The following is a 16,452-nucleotide window of genomic DNA, read 5'->3' as shown; positions in this document are numbered from 1 at the left end:
CTGCGCTGGCACCTCACTTTACATAAGATATATAAGGATTTTAAATCCTCTAGAGTCTGTTACATGTTGAAAATATAATCTAACAGAGTCTAGTCTTACCAGCTCGGTGTTTTCTGTCTGAAACTGCAATTAAACAATTCCCCGTGTTTCAGATTTTTATTCAGTTATGTATTTCATCTAATTATAATAGAAGTTTATTGATTTATAATCATAAAATAGCAAATAATATGTGCTGGGTTAAATCATGAGCCAGACTTAATCTGATTTAATCGGATTTAAAGTACTCATATTTAAAGCCCTGGTTTTTGGTAATAATATATGACATCACTGATATTATTCAGTTATACTATATAAGTATAATAATACTTACATTATTTATTCAGTGTAATAATTAAATGCCAAATAAACAACTTTAAATATTCTGATACAACCATGGGCAGATAATGAGACAATGGACACCGACATGTAAAAGTCCCTCCCACCCCTCAATTCAACAACTACAATTCCCATGAGTCTTTGCCATAGGTGCACGGTCAAAACTCGATCAGAGCTGAGGATGTTGAATGCTGAAGAAATAACCTGTCTTTCCTGAAGGTCCCTCCACACCCACTGTGTTGTGTGACCCTTCACAATAAAAGCCTTCAGTCTGACTCACCTGAAGCTGCATCACCACGTAGTTGAATTTGTCGTTTCTCCCGCAGCCAATAAACTTACAGACGTGGTTTTTACCTGAAAAAGAACAAGAACGGAGCAGAAGTTCATTCACACTGTAAAAAACATCATGCTCAACTCAGTGAAATCAACTCAGCGTTTAACAGTAAGTTTCCAGCTTCAGACTGAACCTGCTACTAAACTCATGACATTAGGAAACATGCTAACGCCTGTTAGCATACCACCTAGCGTCCACAATGTTTGGATTAAATCCGTCCATCTTTTTTTAGATAAAGCCACGTGACTCAGACGTGTCGGGTATTTTCATCTGTGCATCTCAGATGAGTCACTGCTCGTTTCCTCCAGATAAAAACACAGTAAGTGTAAATAAATCTTCACACACACACACACTGTTGGTCAGTGTGTGTGTGTGTGTGAAGCTTTCTGGAGTAAACCTGGAACTCCTTCACTGCTTCACAAGCTTAACGTGGATGGAAAATGAATCTGTGTCGGGCGCTCGTTGTTATTGTTTGATGACCTAATATTTCAAGTTTCAAACTAATGGATCAAGTTCAGGAAAATCTGTGAGTTAAATAATTAAAAACGTTGATTAATGAACAGAATCAGAAACAGGGAAAAAAAATCTGGGTCAAATTCGGCAACATCCAGAGGTGGAAATCCTGGACCTGGATTATTCTAATAATCAACCTTCAAATTTACCTGAATACATTCATACCATTTATATGTTTTTACATATAGATTCCTTTTACAGTGCATCAGCTACAGGCAGCAAATGTTGAGGAGTGACTGTTCGACCATCAGCTGATGTCGCTCGTCAGCTGGAAACTCGAGCTCCTGTGACTCAGTGGAAGATGCTCTGATTAGTAACGAACCGACTAATCACGTGCCGCCATGACACACACACATGTAACACAATCGCTGCTTTAGATCAACAGTGACATAACAACGTTACACAACCTCCATCGTCATCATCGCTGTTTATCTTCAGCGTTAAATTCAATATGTGGAAGAGCTGCAGGTTTGTTTTCAGTGTCCTGACCCTGAGTGAGACCTGATGTAACTTTAAAGGTCTCCTCCAGTGTAAAGGTCTGTGTCCATGTGTAGTGTGATTATAGATCAGCTCTAGCTTCTATATTAATACTGTGAAAGTATCAAAGCCTCAGTCCACAGAGAAATGCACACAGCCTGTATTCAGAAACTGAGCCTTAAAACCAGCCGTCAGGACTTCTGGAACTTTGTGATGTCACAACAAAGCAGTCACCAAGCCCCGCCCACCTGGACCCACCATCCAAACCTTGCAGGATTTGGTTTCTCTGAGTGTTTTTACCTGAAATCTGCTATATTTTTATTGGATCACTCAGAAACCTGAGATGTTTTTAGCTAAAACCACCAGGTAGTCAGTCCAAAGAATTTAAAAATCACAGCTGGTGTGGCTGGGTGATGATAAATATCCAGAAGTCCTTGCGTTTTACAGTTTTATGAGCTGGGTGTCTGGTGTGACGCAAAATCACGAAACGAGTCACCAACACAAAGCCTTGCTGAACTCCTGGGTGATGGAAAACACAGGTGTGGTTCAAAAACAAACCTGTAATTACCATGTATCGCCATAGGTGTCGCCAGAGAGAACGAAACTGAGATCTTCAAGATCGTTACTTTAACTATGGCGGCATGTCACTACCCCCATGACAGTAATACATTTTCCTCAGTTTCCCGTTATAACAAGAAACTTTTAAGATGTTTTTACAAGATCCTTTCAACGTTGTAACAAGATATTTTTCTCCTTATTATGACATATTCTGTCATCACTGCGAAATCAATTTACTGGCTCTCACCCTGCAGCTTCTTCAGCACCGCCACCTCCATCTTCAGCACCTGTTTGGGCTGCTGGGCCGACTCCACCTTCAGCGCCACGTTCTCCCGCGTCAGCAGGTCCAAGGCCTCGTAGATCTCCCCGAACCCGCCCCCACCGATCTTCTTCAGCTGGGACACAGGACGGAGGACAGACAGACTCCGGGTCAGTTTTGGTCTGGTAATCTCAGAGCTGCAGCGTTAAGCTGGAGTCACGAGAGCTTCACCAAAATAAAAGACCGACATCAACAGACACTTCACAGAAATAAAAGCTGAGTTTTTTGGTTTCAGAAGCTGAAGACTGAACAATGATTCTAAAGATCGTTCTTATTTTCACCCTTTTTATTTCCATCTTAGGACATTTCTTTCCTTATTCTTGATCTTCCTGTTTTATCCTCCTTTTTTTTTTCTTCCACTCTTGTTCTTTCTTTCACTTTTCCTGTTAATGTCTTTCCTTTATAGATATCTGTTCATCTATGTGTGTGTGTGTGTGAGTGTGTGTGTGTGTGTGAGTGTGTTGAATCTCAGCAGTTCCGTGAAGACAGTAAATTGATCACTGAAGTGCAAACAGCCTGCAGGCTCCACGCTGCGATCTGATTGGCTGAGACAGGAGCTGCATTATGTAACTTCTTATTTCAGAAACCAAAGGAAACTCAAAGATTCACAGTCGTGATTTTTCTGCGTATCAGCCCTTTAACTCCCGGTCACATGTACTTTCTTCACAGGACTATTTTCCTGATCCTCCATCAGTATGAGATTTTTTTTTTTTTATCTATTTTATCTATTTTCTTTTTCATTTCACTAAATCACTAGGCTTACTATGATTATTATTACTAATATTATTACTATTGTATGAGGTCATAATCTATATTTATTTTTAACATTGTAAATATGGTCTTATATTATTTAGGTCGAGGTAATTTCCTCTCCCTGTACATTATTCTCTCTTGTCCTTTTATTTGTTTGATTTCAATAAATACATAAATAATTAAAAACAAACACAGATAAATACATTTAAAAAATACATAATAAAATAAAACAATTAATATAGAATGAAACAATAATTTTATATGATAAAATATTTTTTAAGCCATTTGTTGGATTTTAACTTGGACAAATAAATCAATTAATTAATTAATTAACAAATAGATAAAATTATACAAATACATTTAAAAATCAAAAATCAAATACATAATCAAAAAATTGGAAAAATAATTATATAAAATAAAATTTTACAATTTATATAATAATTAATTAATTAATTAATAATATTTTTTTCATTTGTTTGATTCTAACTTTTGCAACTAAAATTAATTAATAAATTAATGAACAAAAATTGAAAAATAAAATGTAATTATGAAATTAATTTAAATGTTAAAAATAATAATAATAATAATTAATACAAAATATACATAAGGCTACTTTAAAATATAACAGTAACAATAATAATTTTTTACAAATATATTCTATTAAAAGTGTAGGAAAGAAAAAATGTAAAACTCAAAGCTCTACAGCAGAATGTGTAAAGTGACCTGGGGGGTGGGGCGGTTTCCTGACTCACCACTTTCCATCGGTCTTTGACCATGCAGTTTGGCGGCAGGATGTCGGCCTGCTCGGACGTCCCGTTCATGTTGGCGTTGTCCTGGAGGCTGGGGACTAGGCACTGCATCTGCCAGCCAGACAGAACACGAGCAGCTCCCAGCTTAAAAGAGCCATTTATCTGTGAGGAGAGGGAGGGGGGAGGAGGACAGGAAGCAAGAGAGGAAGGAGGGAAAGCAGGGCAGAAAAGTTAATTATTTAAAAAACGTCATCTTGGTACTGGGAGGCTCCCAGTGTAACCACAGCCCTGCGCTGGGACAGTCACAGCAGTCCAGTTAAACAACAGGCATTAGAGATGGCTGGCTGCCATTAGAAGCCATTCTTCAGCTGGATCAGGCTACAGGCCGGTGAGGGTGGGGGGGGAGTTGGGGTTGGGGTGTGTGATGGTATTTGCAGTAACTGGAGCAAATATCATGTCTGCAGAGGAAGCAGTCGGACGCTCTGCCTCATCCGGACTGCAGCTGCAGGTTCGATGCTGCGACGGCCCGGCGGCCATCGACACGACCGAATCATCAGAGATCAGAACAGGCTGGTTTTTCAATCAATCATCTGAACTAACAACCATCAGCATGGCACCGGAGCTCGTCCCAACGCGACCCCACCGAGGTCTGATGGGAGTCACACTGAACTACAAGACGCTAAATCACATTTGAAACCTTTTTTGTTCTCAAATTAAAGGAACAGTTTGACATTTATGGCAACAGAGAACTTCATCTTTTTCTTGCTAAGAGTCAGACGTTCAGATTGATACCACTCTAATGTCTGCTGCAACTAGCCGATTAGCTTAGCTTAGCACAAAGACTGGAAACAGATGGAAACAACTAGCCTGACTCTGTCCAAATGTCACAAAATCCTCCCAATGTCTTCCTGCCAAGAAATATTCTGGCACATGACCCTCCCCTCCTTTAAAATGAAGAACTGTCGTTTTTGCTAACTGTTCTCCCTGTTTCCAGTCTTTATGCTAAGCTAAGCTAACCAGCTGCTGCCTGTGACATGAGAGTGGTATAAATCTGAACATCTGACTCTGCTAGAAAGAGAAGAAACTTGTTTCACAAAATGTTAAACTATTCTTTTAAAAATGCAGCTCAGAGGGAAAAATATAAATAAATAATTATTCACACTGATGAGGGCTGAGTTCTGAACCTCAATACTTAGGACTGGAAAGTTGGAGTCAATTACAGTTACACTTTATTTTACAGGTCTGTGAGTTCTGAATAATTTCCTTATAATTTATTAGAAAGGTTTTGCGGTATTGTCGTATTGCAGGTTTGTATTCCTATAAAAAATACTTTTAATCTTGTATCAGCACAAGTATCAAATGTGTTCAGAGGAAACCCAGCCCTTCCAGTGAAAGCAAAAATTAGTACTGTACTGACAAATAACTTGTTGTGTTATTCAGGTGTAAGGGCTAGTAGAGAAGAAGCTAGCTACGCAGTTAAACTTGTTACTGCGGGTCATTTTTCCCCTGTATCTGTCCTGGCAGGCAGAGTGCGCTCCCAAGTCCAGGACCACACCCAACAAGCTCCATGTACATTTAAACTGAGGCATCTGCCACTGAGCAGGATGAGAGTGGGTTGAGTTTTTGATAAAACTTGTCTCAGGTTTTATTGCGGAGGAGCTTGTTAGGGACCAAACAGCCTGGGAGGGAGCTCTGCCTGAGAGGACGACTTCAGGGGAAAGAAAGTCCCACAGTCTGTGGTCAAGCTTTGGGATCATTTGAACTGAGCTCATACGTGATTGTTTTATGCAGAAAATGTGGCATTTGCTCAAATTCTCAATTTTTTGGTCATTGTAAAAATGGGCCAAACTTGGATGCTGCTGTAAATGATGCGGGGGATGGTTGAAATTGGGTTAGTGGTTGCTTTAGCTAATTAATAACTGCAGTCGTCAAATCAATCAATAAATAAATTACTAAAAATAAACATAAATACATTTAAAAATACAAAATTAAATTAAAAACATGCAAATAAATAATTAATTAATGAACAAAAAAATACTTTAATACTAATAATTGAAAAAATTGGTAAAAAGAATAATTTTTATAAAATGAAATGATACTATTAATATTACAATGTTTTATATCATTTTTTTTATTTTAACTTGTGCAAATAAAAAAATTCATAAATTAATGAACACAAAAATTTAAATAAAATACATAATTAAAAAAATTGGAAACAATAATTTTTATGCCATTTCTTTGATTTTAATTTGTGCAAATAAATAACTGAAATTAAATGAACTATCCAACCATAAACACTGTTCCTTTACACTGAATATGGATTAGTGGTGCAGGATGTGGTTCCCTGTCAAAGACTCAAACACTAACATGAGCAGGCCTGTATCTCACTGAGCATCACTCTCACAGCCGCTGTCTGAAACTACATTCATCTGTTATCACGTCAATTTAGTGCTCTCCACTCCGTCGACCTGAACTGAACTCTGGGTTTTTCCTCTGCTCTGGTAGCATGTCTGCCATGAATGGTTATCAGTTTTCAGTGGATTCGTGGGGGGAAAATTTTGAAGTTCAAAGTGATGCATGTCAGTCCCCAAACCATGCTGTTCTGCATGCAATGCCACGGGCCGTCATCGGTGCATGCAGAGCTCAGGCGGACTGCAGATACAATGGAGAGTGTCCGCTGTGTTTCCAGTCAGACCAGCTCTGACAGAGGACTGGACGGACTGGGAAGGAGGGGAGGAGGCTTCTCTGCACCTGCAGTGATACAGCTCTGTTAAACAGCAGCAGCATCGTCATCATCATCATGATCATCATCATCATCAGCTGCACAGCGACCAGCAGGTGGGAGCGACTGTAACACTGGAGATGTAGTGAAACCTGCTGCAGGCCTCAAAACGCTGCTGAGCCGCCAGTCACTGCAGAGGGCGGGGCCACAGAGTCTCCCTGAGTACGCTGCAACAGTCTTACACAACAGCATAGAGACTAACCGGCCAATCACAACTGCTATAATAGAACAGCAACAATATAATATAGTATCATTTAGTTTAGTATAACTGAGTCTTTTATATATAGCTTAGTTATAGCAAAGTTATTATAAAGTTATTATAGTGTATCCCATTACATCATGTGTTATATAATAATATACAGTGTAGTACAATATTTGCATGGTGTAGTACAGTAAATCATAAGTAAAGTTTTCTATAGCATAGTTATAGCTTTGCATTGAATTACTATTATATCTTTTAGTATAGTATAGTATTGTCGAGTATAGTATTGTATAGTATAGTATAGTATAGTATTGTCGAGTATAGTATAGTATAGTATAGTATAGTATAGCATATTATAGTCGAGTATAGTATAATGAAATGCAGTATTGTATAGTTAACATAGTATAGTAAAATATAGTATAGTATAGTAGAGTATAGTCGAGTATAGTATAATGAAATGCAGTATTGTATAGTTAACATAGTATAGTAAAATATAGTAGAGTATAGTATAGTAGAGTATTGTCGAGTATAGTATAATAAAATGCAGTATAGTATTTGTACATGCAATGGTATAGCTATATAGTATATTTATATTATCAGAAAATCCAATGATGGATTTAACATAGTTAAATATATATACTACAATATTGTAAAGTGATATAGTATGGTATATGATTTGTAGTAGTATAGCTAAATATAGGTTAGCATAGTATAGTATACACTACATATTATAGGATGGACTGTACTGCAGTATGTTATAGTGTAAAACAACCAAGTACAGAATGTTATTGTATAGTGTAATGCAGTACTTTGGTATTTGCATAGAGTTGTAAAGTAAAACAGAAAAATAAAGTGTATAATATGGTATAGTGTTTTAAAGTATTAGTACACTGTAGCAGTAGTGTATATTATTAATATTATTATTATTATTATTAATTATTATTATTATATTGTGTCATATCCAGTTGTATTATAGAGTATTGTATGATCCTGTATAATGTTTTATATCCTTCCACATGATTTCATGATATTGGATTGTATTACAGTACACAGCATATATACTGTATAGTACCGTAGCTTGTGTAGCATGGTTTCATTCTGCATGTTACTGTATTGTTGTGTTGTGTCATATTGTGTATCACCGTGTAGCATCGTAGGATTCTTCAGTATTTTTTCACGTTAAATCTTATTTCACTGTTTGGTGTCGTTTCATTCCTTGTGATATTGCGCAGTAACATACATTGTGGTGTTGTATATATTATATAATGACGCTGACAACAACACTGCAGTGTAAAATAGGCGTAAATGAGAGAGACTCTGTGGCCCAGCATCAGTACGTCCTGGTGCATTTCAGCGTCTCAGCAGCAGATCAGAGTGAAACATCCTCACAGACACTTTCTCTACCTTCAAACCGCAGTCTGCTCTTCTTCTTCTCTTCTTCACCTACAAGTCTACCAATCTGTTACTAGTGGGGAGGGGGGAGGAGGGGGGGTGCTCTGCCAGAAGCCGGGTTTTGCATCATTCCAGTTTTGATCTGATGAAGTCAGTCAGTCAGAGCTCACCATAGTTCTGAGCTCCCGGAAAACCTGACGGCTTACAACAAATCCTGAGCGGGACAAAACCCTTCCTGTTCCTGTGTTAGCCTACAAGCCAAAACAGAGGGCACAGTTAACCATGAGAGGAGAAGGACGACGACCGACCGCTGCAGCCGTCCGACCTGCACACACACGCTCAAACAGTGATATCACAGGGGGGGCGGAGCATGGAGGGGCAACGCCTTCAGATCCTCAGACAGCAAATATAATTATATAACGTGAACAAAACTGGATTTATTCACCTTTCATTTATCTTTTCCACGTGATGCCAGATTCACCAAAACACAAAGATGATGACGTTGGTCTTAAAACATGTTTCTGCTCCCAAGAGGATGAAGTCTCCTCATTTTGGTGACCTCATAACCTTTCCTCTAGCGCCACCCGCAGGGCAAACTTCATATTTTAGTTTATTTTGTGATGTAACTGATCGTTTCAGCCTCAAGAGGTTGATTTTTCTTTACTTTTTAGTCTTTCAGAGGTTTGACCTCTCCAAACGAGCGGTTCCCAAACCCTCCATAAATCTGAACTGTCAACTTATAACAAATTAATGCTGCACAAATTATGTTTATCTTTTCTGACTTTTCTCCAAAACCTTGTGCAAGTGGTGCAAGAAGTGCATTCAAAAATGTATTTTTAAGTAGAAGGATAAAAGTATTAGCATCAGAATCAGAGCTTGACCGATACATCGATGGGACGATTTTATTGGCTGACTTAAGCACCAATCAATAAGTAACAAGAAAATAAAAAACACTCAGTAAGACAGTTCTGACAAGTAAATACGCGGTGGCCATATCATAAAACACATGCTAGCAGTTTATCTGTTGCTTAAGCAGTTAGCCACGCAGCTAGCTAATGCCACGGCCTATCAGAGGAAGGAAGCTAATTAGCCATTAACGTATGGCGTTATACTCATTCTGCCTAAATGACGTCATGGTAAACAGATCTATGTTTACCATGCTACAATGAATGTTTGATGTTCACCACAGATACGATATCACTAGTTTGTCTCCTGAGCTGAGATGCATTTTCAGATGTAACGCTAACCCCTGAGCTAATGTCTGAATATCACACTTGGAAACAGCTGCGGGAGCCGGTGACATCAGAGGGATTATTACACCAGCGGAAAAACACTTCAAGAATAAAACAAGCACGTTGAAATAAGTAAATGGCAGCTCATTCAGATACTCATTCAAACTTTGTGCACCGTACAACATTTCTTAGTACAGAGCCGCCTTAGCTACAATGCTAACGTTGCTAGCTGGGGATCGCTGTGTCGCTGAGACTCCCAACAGTTATATGTTTTCTTGATCGCATCCTGTTGATATTTCGCCAAGCAAATATCTTTTTCTCTTTTTTTTTTGTCTGGTTTCAATATGAGGCCGGTTTGTTATTTTACAGTTTAAGAAATGAATCAACACAAGTCGTTAGTTTTTCCTCCACCTCTCAGTTCCTGCAGCGCTCCACAGCTGTTGACCCCGGCTCCACTCGGCCATCTGTGATGAACAGTTTGGAGAGTTCAAACTTTTTAGCGTGAGCTACGCTACGTGTGCTGGGGATCTGACACCACATGGAGGAACAACCAGTCTGAACACAGTTAAAGGACAACGAATCAAGAGTAGAAAAAATACCAGGGGTCACACATTTAAATGCAAAATATTAGTATAAAAATGTAATCAGGTAATTGTAATTCACAGAAGCCAAGAACGGCCGACCTCGCAAATCTTTTTTTAAAACCCTTTTCCCTTGAGACAACAGAACTTTGTTTTCTAGCGATAACGGGATAAAGAAAAATACTTGTGAGTATTTCCCAGCTTCCATAGTAATCTGACTGTCATTACCTATTTATCTTTACATTCTATTAAGTATTTTATTATTTTTTGTGTAATCAAAGCAAAGTATCAGCAGGAAACCAAACCAACGATGCCACAATCCAAACATAAAGTAATGTACTAAACTACGTTGTCTAGTGATGGAAAAAGAGCGATCTTGAAATAACAAAGTGTCTGTTCAAGTCACCAAATAAAGAATAAATATGTGAAAAAATGAAAAACAAAATTACATCAAATTAACAAAAATGTTCAGTGAAGCTTCTAATTAACATTAACCTTGACTCATTGGTTTCTTTGCTGTCATCTTATATAAATATTGTTCTTAAATCTATTCATTTCAGAACGTTATCCTGGACATTGAACCGTACATCTACATATATTTCATCTTTGTTCAATAATATTATTGTCACTCTGCTCTGGCAACAACGTTTAATTTCTCAGATTTTTAATTTTTAATTATTGATTAAAACTTACAATGTAAAAAAGGGATGTAAAAAAATGACATTTAATTAATGTAAAAGTTTAATTAGACTCTTCATGCGTGAGGATTGTCTTCAAAATGACTTTTTCTTTTGTTATTTCATGGCTTTTCACTTGTTAACATGTATTTGCCTGAAGATGCTGTTATTCTTTATTTGTTTGAATTAAATTTTGGTACAAAAGTTGTTCCATACATCCGAACTGTAGATCTGATTTTACATTTGTTACATCATATTATTGTTGCTCTGCTCTGGAAACATTTCATTTCTCAAAAATTGTATTTTTTTATTACTGATCAAAACTTAAAATGTCTTAAATAAATGTCTTAATCTTAAAAAGAAATTAATCAGGGATGCAAGAAAGATCTTAACTTTAACCTTTGTTATATAACTGCAGTTCTGCTCCGGCAACAACATGAGATTTGTTTAAAAAATGAGTTATTTTAGTGACAACAGACGATTAAAGCTCAGATCGCTTCATTAAGAATATTGTGTATAAAAATGCACAAATATTATTTCATGTTAAAATAAAACAATTAAATAAATGTTTTGACTTCTTCTTTTGTTGAATATTTATTTATGATTGTTAATTACTTCCTGTCTTCCTCCCTCACAAATCTTTGTCTTGAATATTTTGGCCTAAATGTTCTTCCGTACCTGAGACTCTTCCTGCTTCACCTTTGTCACATGATGTTACTGCTGCTCTGCTCTGACATTAAAAGGTGCTTTAATAATATTAATTAATAAAACAAGCTGAGGTGAATTTAGAAAAAAAAATAATTAAAGGTTGAATGGATGTTTCAGTGACACACTTCCGCTCTGGTCCAGGTTTACCGCCCTCCTCCCCCCCCTTCCTCTCTGCCTCTCCTTCCCTCTCTGCATCACTCATATTGAATCGTTCCTCTCTGCAGTGCACAGTCATGGGTCCCCTGTGCGCATGCGCACCATCACATCCTGCTGATCAATAAATCTGGCCCGGACTGACCCGAGTTATGAATTAAAGATCATTACGGTGACACCGCCCGGATCTGTCCCGGTCTAACTGATTCTGATCAAACGTTTTAGACGCGGATCAATAAATTCACTTCCGTTAGCGCATCACTGCAGGACACACACACCCACTGTCTGATCTCTCTAGTCCGGGCCAGATCTGGTCCGGGTCAGGCCTACCTGGCGCACCGTCCGCTCCTTTTCCGCCTTTTGGGAATCTTCATCTGGGATTTTATTTCGGCACAAAACGTCCTGGTCCAGAAAACCCACCGTTCCTCTAAAGGGGGGCCGGGGTTTGGGCCTCAGACTCCCACAGGACTAAACCACCATTGATTTCTCCTCTAACAGTCCCCAATATCAAACCAGACCGGGTCCTTCCTCAGCCCGGCCGTCCGGTGCAGAGCAGACCCCCCGCAGGACCAGGGAGTCCGGCAAGAAACAAAAACCAGATTTTATTTCCCCTCAGAGTCCAGGAGTTAAAAACCCCGCTGCGGTCCGGGTCCGGGTCCTCCTCCGGTTCTCCGCTGCTGCAGCTGAACAGGAGGAGGAGGAGGAGGACGGACGGACTCGTGGATGCGGACTAGTGGTCCCCCTCCTGCTGGACCGGATCCAGGAGTCAAACCGGGGGGGAAAAAACCAGATCCAGAACCCCGGCTGAGGGTGCCCGGGCCGGCGGTGATGAGGCGGGCTGTGGGTGTCAGGTTCTCCGGCTCCAGCCTGTTTGTCCGCACTGCAGCTCTGCCTCCACCAGCGTCAAGCCCCCGTCACACAACCACAACCACAACATCCGGCCACCGCTTTCAAAATAAAACTCCCTCTGAAGCACACTTCCCTCAACAAAGAACAAAGTGGGAGTTTTTTATATTTCCTTTAATTTTCCCCCTTTTTCAATAAATATGTTTTATATTATCATCGTTTTTATTATTACTTTATTTATCTGTAAACTTAATGTTTATTTAATCTCTCAGTGCTTGTCTGCATATACTGTCAACATGTATAACACTATGGAAATGAATCATATATTATATTCAATGTACAGTTAATTATGTCTGCACATGTACACTACAGTATATCGCTATCATTGTACAGTGTTGCTGCATCAGCACTTAGTATAGACTTCAGTGTTATTCCATACAGACTGTACAGCCTCATATTCACCTTACTTACATAATGTCACTGCTGCTCTGCTCTGGTACAATATTTAAGTTCTCACAAAGAAATTGTTTTAATTAATGATTAAAACAATGCAATGTTAATAATAAAAGCTCAGCTGATAAAGAACATTTATGTTAAAAATGTTAGAATAAAAGTTTATGCTTTTTGTTTTAATTTGAAGATGTGGTTGTTCATTATTTGTTTATATATTTAATGTTCATCCTGTTAAATGGACAATCCTGCACCTCACGTCCAGCTTTTAGGAATATCCACCTGACTTTTACTATTGAGTGATGTATTATTATATATTACTATATTCACCATCATCACATTCACCATCAGTAACTATTTGATCTATATATATATATATATATATTACTAATTTGAGATATATTTATAGAGTTTAATATGTTTAATATGTTTTCCTGTTTTGTTGATAACATTAATGATGTCATTTCTCTCATTAAGGAACAGTGTGTGCTCAGTACCATTATTACAACAGGAGATACAATAAATTTTACTTATTATTTTGCATCTGATTTACTTTATTTTACTGTAGATCATTTTCTTGATACATTATTTAATTGTTTGGCCGATAAGATATTAGAAAATTGTAAAAAAAAAAAAATGCTTGTTCTGTTTTGCAGAATTCAAATGTGACTTGTCTTCAAACGTCTTGTTCTGTCTGACCAACAGTCCCAGAGGCCTGAGACTTTACTGTGATATAAACAGAGAAAAAGAGGAGGAGGAGAAACTGGAATTAACGAGGAAATGTTGTTAATTTACGTGTTTGGCAAGTTGCAAATACGCTGATACTGAACGATTCAGTAAAATGTTCACAGACATTTTCCACCAAAATATCTGATCTCACAGAACAACCTCCACCTGCGGCTCCAGCAACTGAACTGTTTCTGGTTCTGTTCAGACTCTCACAGATCCAGGTTCCGCTCAGAGAAAGATCCTACATTTAACCTGAACCTCCATCTTTAACCGACCGGAACCACAGAGCGGTTTGTCTGAACCACAGACGGGACTCTGGACGTGGACCTGGTCTCTGGAGAGTCCTGAACCAGCTCTCTGCGGCTCCTTGCATTAATTGAACATTAATATATTCAGAGACAACACACACACGGTGGTGTCAAAATGCAGTGATGTCCATCAGCGTCTCAGGACATGTCACTGTCCTGCAGCATTTCCCAGAGTCAATGTGAATCAGCGTTTCAGAAAACTCTCCATTTTTATCACATTTCTGTTTCAGATCTTTGACCTTTTTGTATTTTGGTCCTGAGCCACTGACAGATTCATATACAAGCAGCGGTTTTTTAAACTCTAACCTCTTTATTTTTAACCAAACTGAAAGCATTTTCTGCTTCTAGCTTCTCAAATCTGAGGATTTTACACTTTTCTTTTTTGCACTTTTTACTGTTCATTGAACAAAATGAGACATTTGAAGACGTCACCTTGGGCTCCGGAAAAATTCTTTTTTTAAATGTATTTGACATTTTATGGACAAAATGGTTAATTAACATAATTGGCAGATTAATCAGTAATGAGAGTAATCCTGAGCTGCAGATATAGCTCAATAAGCATAACAAGCAGGTACAATCAGGCTCTTGGTGGAGCTTTTTAGCCTCTCAGATTACAACCAGGCCTCACCTTGTTTACTGGTGAAGGCTATTAAGGCATGCGGTCTGAAGGAATACCTGCAGACATCACTCAGGGCTCAAAATGGGAACTGCCCACTGTGTTTTTCTGGATTAAAAAAACATAATCATTAAATCAGTATTTTTACTTTTCATATTGTCATATTGGACCAAAATAAGATTATTAAGCACAATGTGTCGTAAAGATGCAAATAACTACATTTTTCTCCTTTTTTTTTGTTTTTTTACTGCTAACTGCTACTAACTAACTGATACTGGATTCTACTTTTAATAAAAAACAAAATACTACAACTGTAATATTTTCCCTTTAGAAAATTGTTAATCTTATTTTGGTAGATTTTATTTATTTAAGATGATTGGAAAATATTCCACCACTGTAAACAAACAACCACCATGTTTCCCTACCTCCTTAATACTTTCAAATTTTTATTTTATTTTTTTGATTTTATATTTAAGTGTATCTTTTTATTTTGAAAATATTGACCGGATGCGGGGGGCTGTATTTAATGAATCCACCTTGACGGTGACTCCCTCATTTATAATCAGACGGTAGCAGCTGAGTGAGGCAGGCGGCGCTGTTCAGTCCCACCCTCCGAGCAGCACCTGAACGCCTCATCGTCCCTTTCCTTTACCGTCGAGCCTTTTCTACTGTTGTTCTAACGCTGTTCTACTGTTGTTCTAACGCTGTTCTACTGTTGGCTCCATGTTGTCACAACGTTCCAACAACATCCGGAGCAGCGGGAGGCTTTTATTTTCTTAATAAAAGACAATAAATCCAATAGATTGGGTTTTTCTAATGAGACTCTACTGGTCCGACATCCTTCCTGTGGCCTCCCTCTCACACACACACACACACACACACACACACACACACACACACACACACACACACACACACACACACACAGCGACAGCCTGACTCCTCAGCATCAGCATCACGTCGCTTCGGTTTCGTGTTCGATGTTCGCTTCGACCGGGTGGGTTCGGTTCGTTTCTCTGTTTGCGACGCGGCTTTTGTTTGTTTGTTTGTTTGTTTGTTTGTTTGTTCGTTTTCTTACCTGAATGTTGTTTTCCGTCCGGACGACAGAGAGCCGAGCAGGATCCACTCCCTCTGCTCCATCTCCACAGCATCAGCACCACACACACACACACACACACACACACACACACACACACACACACACAACACACACACACACACACACACACACACACACACACACACACACACTTCCTCTGTATCTCCATGTTGAAGCTGCAGCTCCACACCGCCCCCTGCTGGTCCGGAGTCCGTATCAAAAATAAAAGTACCATGTAGTTAAAGTATCAGCAGTAAAAGTACCATGTAGTTGAAGTATCAAAAGTAACAATACCATCTAGTAGAACTACCAGGTAGTTTAAGTATCAGTAGTACCATGCAGGTAAAGTATCAGCAGTGAAAGTACCATGTAGTTGAAGTATCAGTTGTAATAGTACCATGTAGTTAAAGTATCAGCAGTAAAACTACCATGTAGTTGAAGTATCAGTATTAAAAGTACCATGTATTTAAGGTATCAGTAGTAAAAAGTATCATGTAGTTAAAGTATCAGTTGTAATAGTACCATGTAGTTGAAGTATCAGTATTAAAAGTACCATGTAGTTGAAGTATCAGTAGTAAAAGTACCATGTAGTTGAAGTA

At 38.4% G+C, this 16,452-nt stretch overlaps 1 protein-coding gene across 1 annotated transcript in view; it reads right to left on the bottom strand.

Annotated features, from left to right (window-relative positions):
* Nucleotides 1-15,863, bottom strand: part of ttbk1 (tau tubulin kinase 1) — a 52,816-nt gene extending 36,953 nt beyond the window's left edge. Inside the window, exons 1-4 of the mRNA XM_022760683.1 lie at nt 15,833-15,863; nt 4,082-4,240; nt 2,505-2,652; nt 656-729 (exon numbers count right to left, since the gene is read on the bottom strand). Of these exons, the coding sequence (XP_022616404.1) occupies nt 656-729; nt 2,505-2,652; nt 4,082-4,189 (330 nt within the window). The 5' untranslated portion in view covers nt 4,190-4,240; nt 15,833-15,863. The remainder of the gene's footprint in view (nt 1-655; nt 730-2,504; nt 2,653-4,081; nt 4,241-15,832) is intronic.
* Between the last annotated feature and the right edge of the window lie 589 nt (nt 15,864-16,452).

This window comes from Seriola dumerili, unplaced genomic scaffold (genome assembly GCF_002260705.1).
Source record: "Seriola dumerili isolate Sdu_G_001 unplaced genomic scaffold, Sdu_1.0 BDQW01000349.1, whole genome shotgun sequence".
NCBI lineage: Eukaryota > Metazoa > Chordata > Actinopteri > Carangiformes > Carangidae > Seriola > Seriola dumerili.
This window is presented reverse-complemented; position numbering and strand designations above follow the sequence as displayed.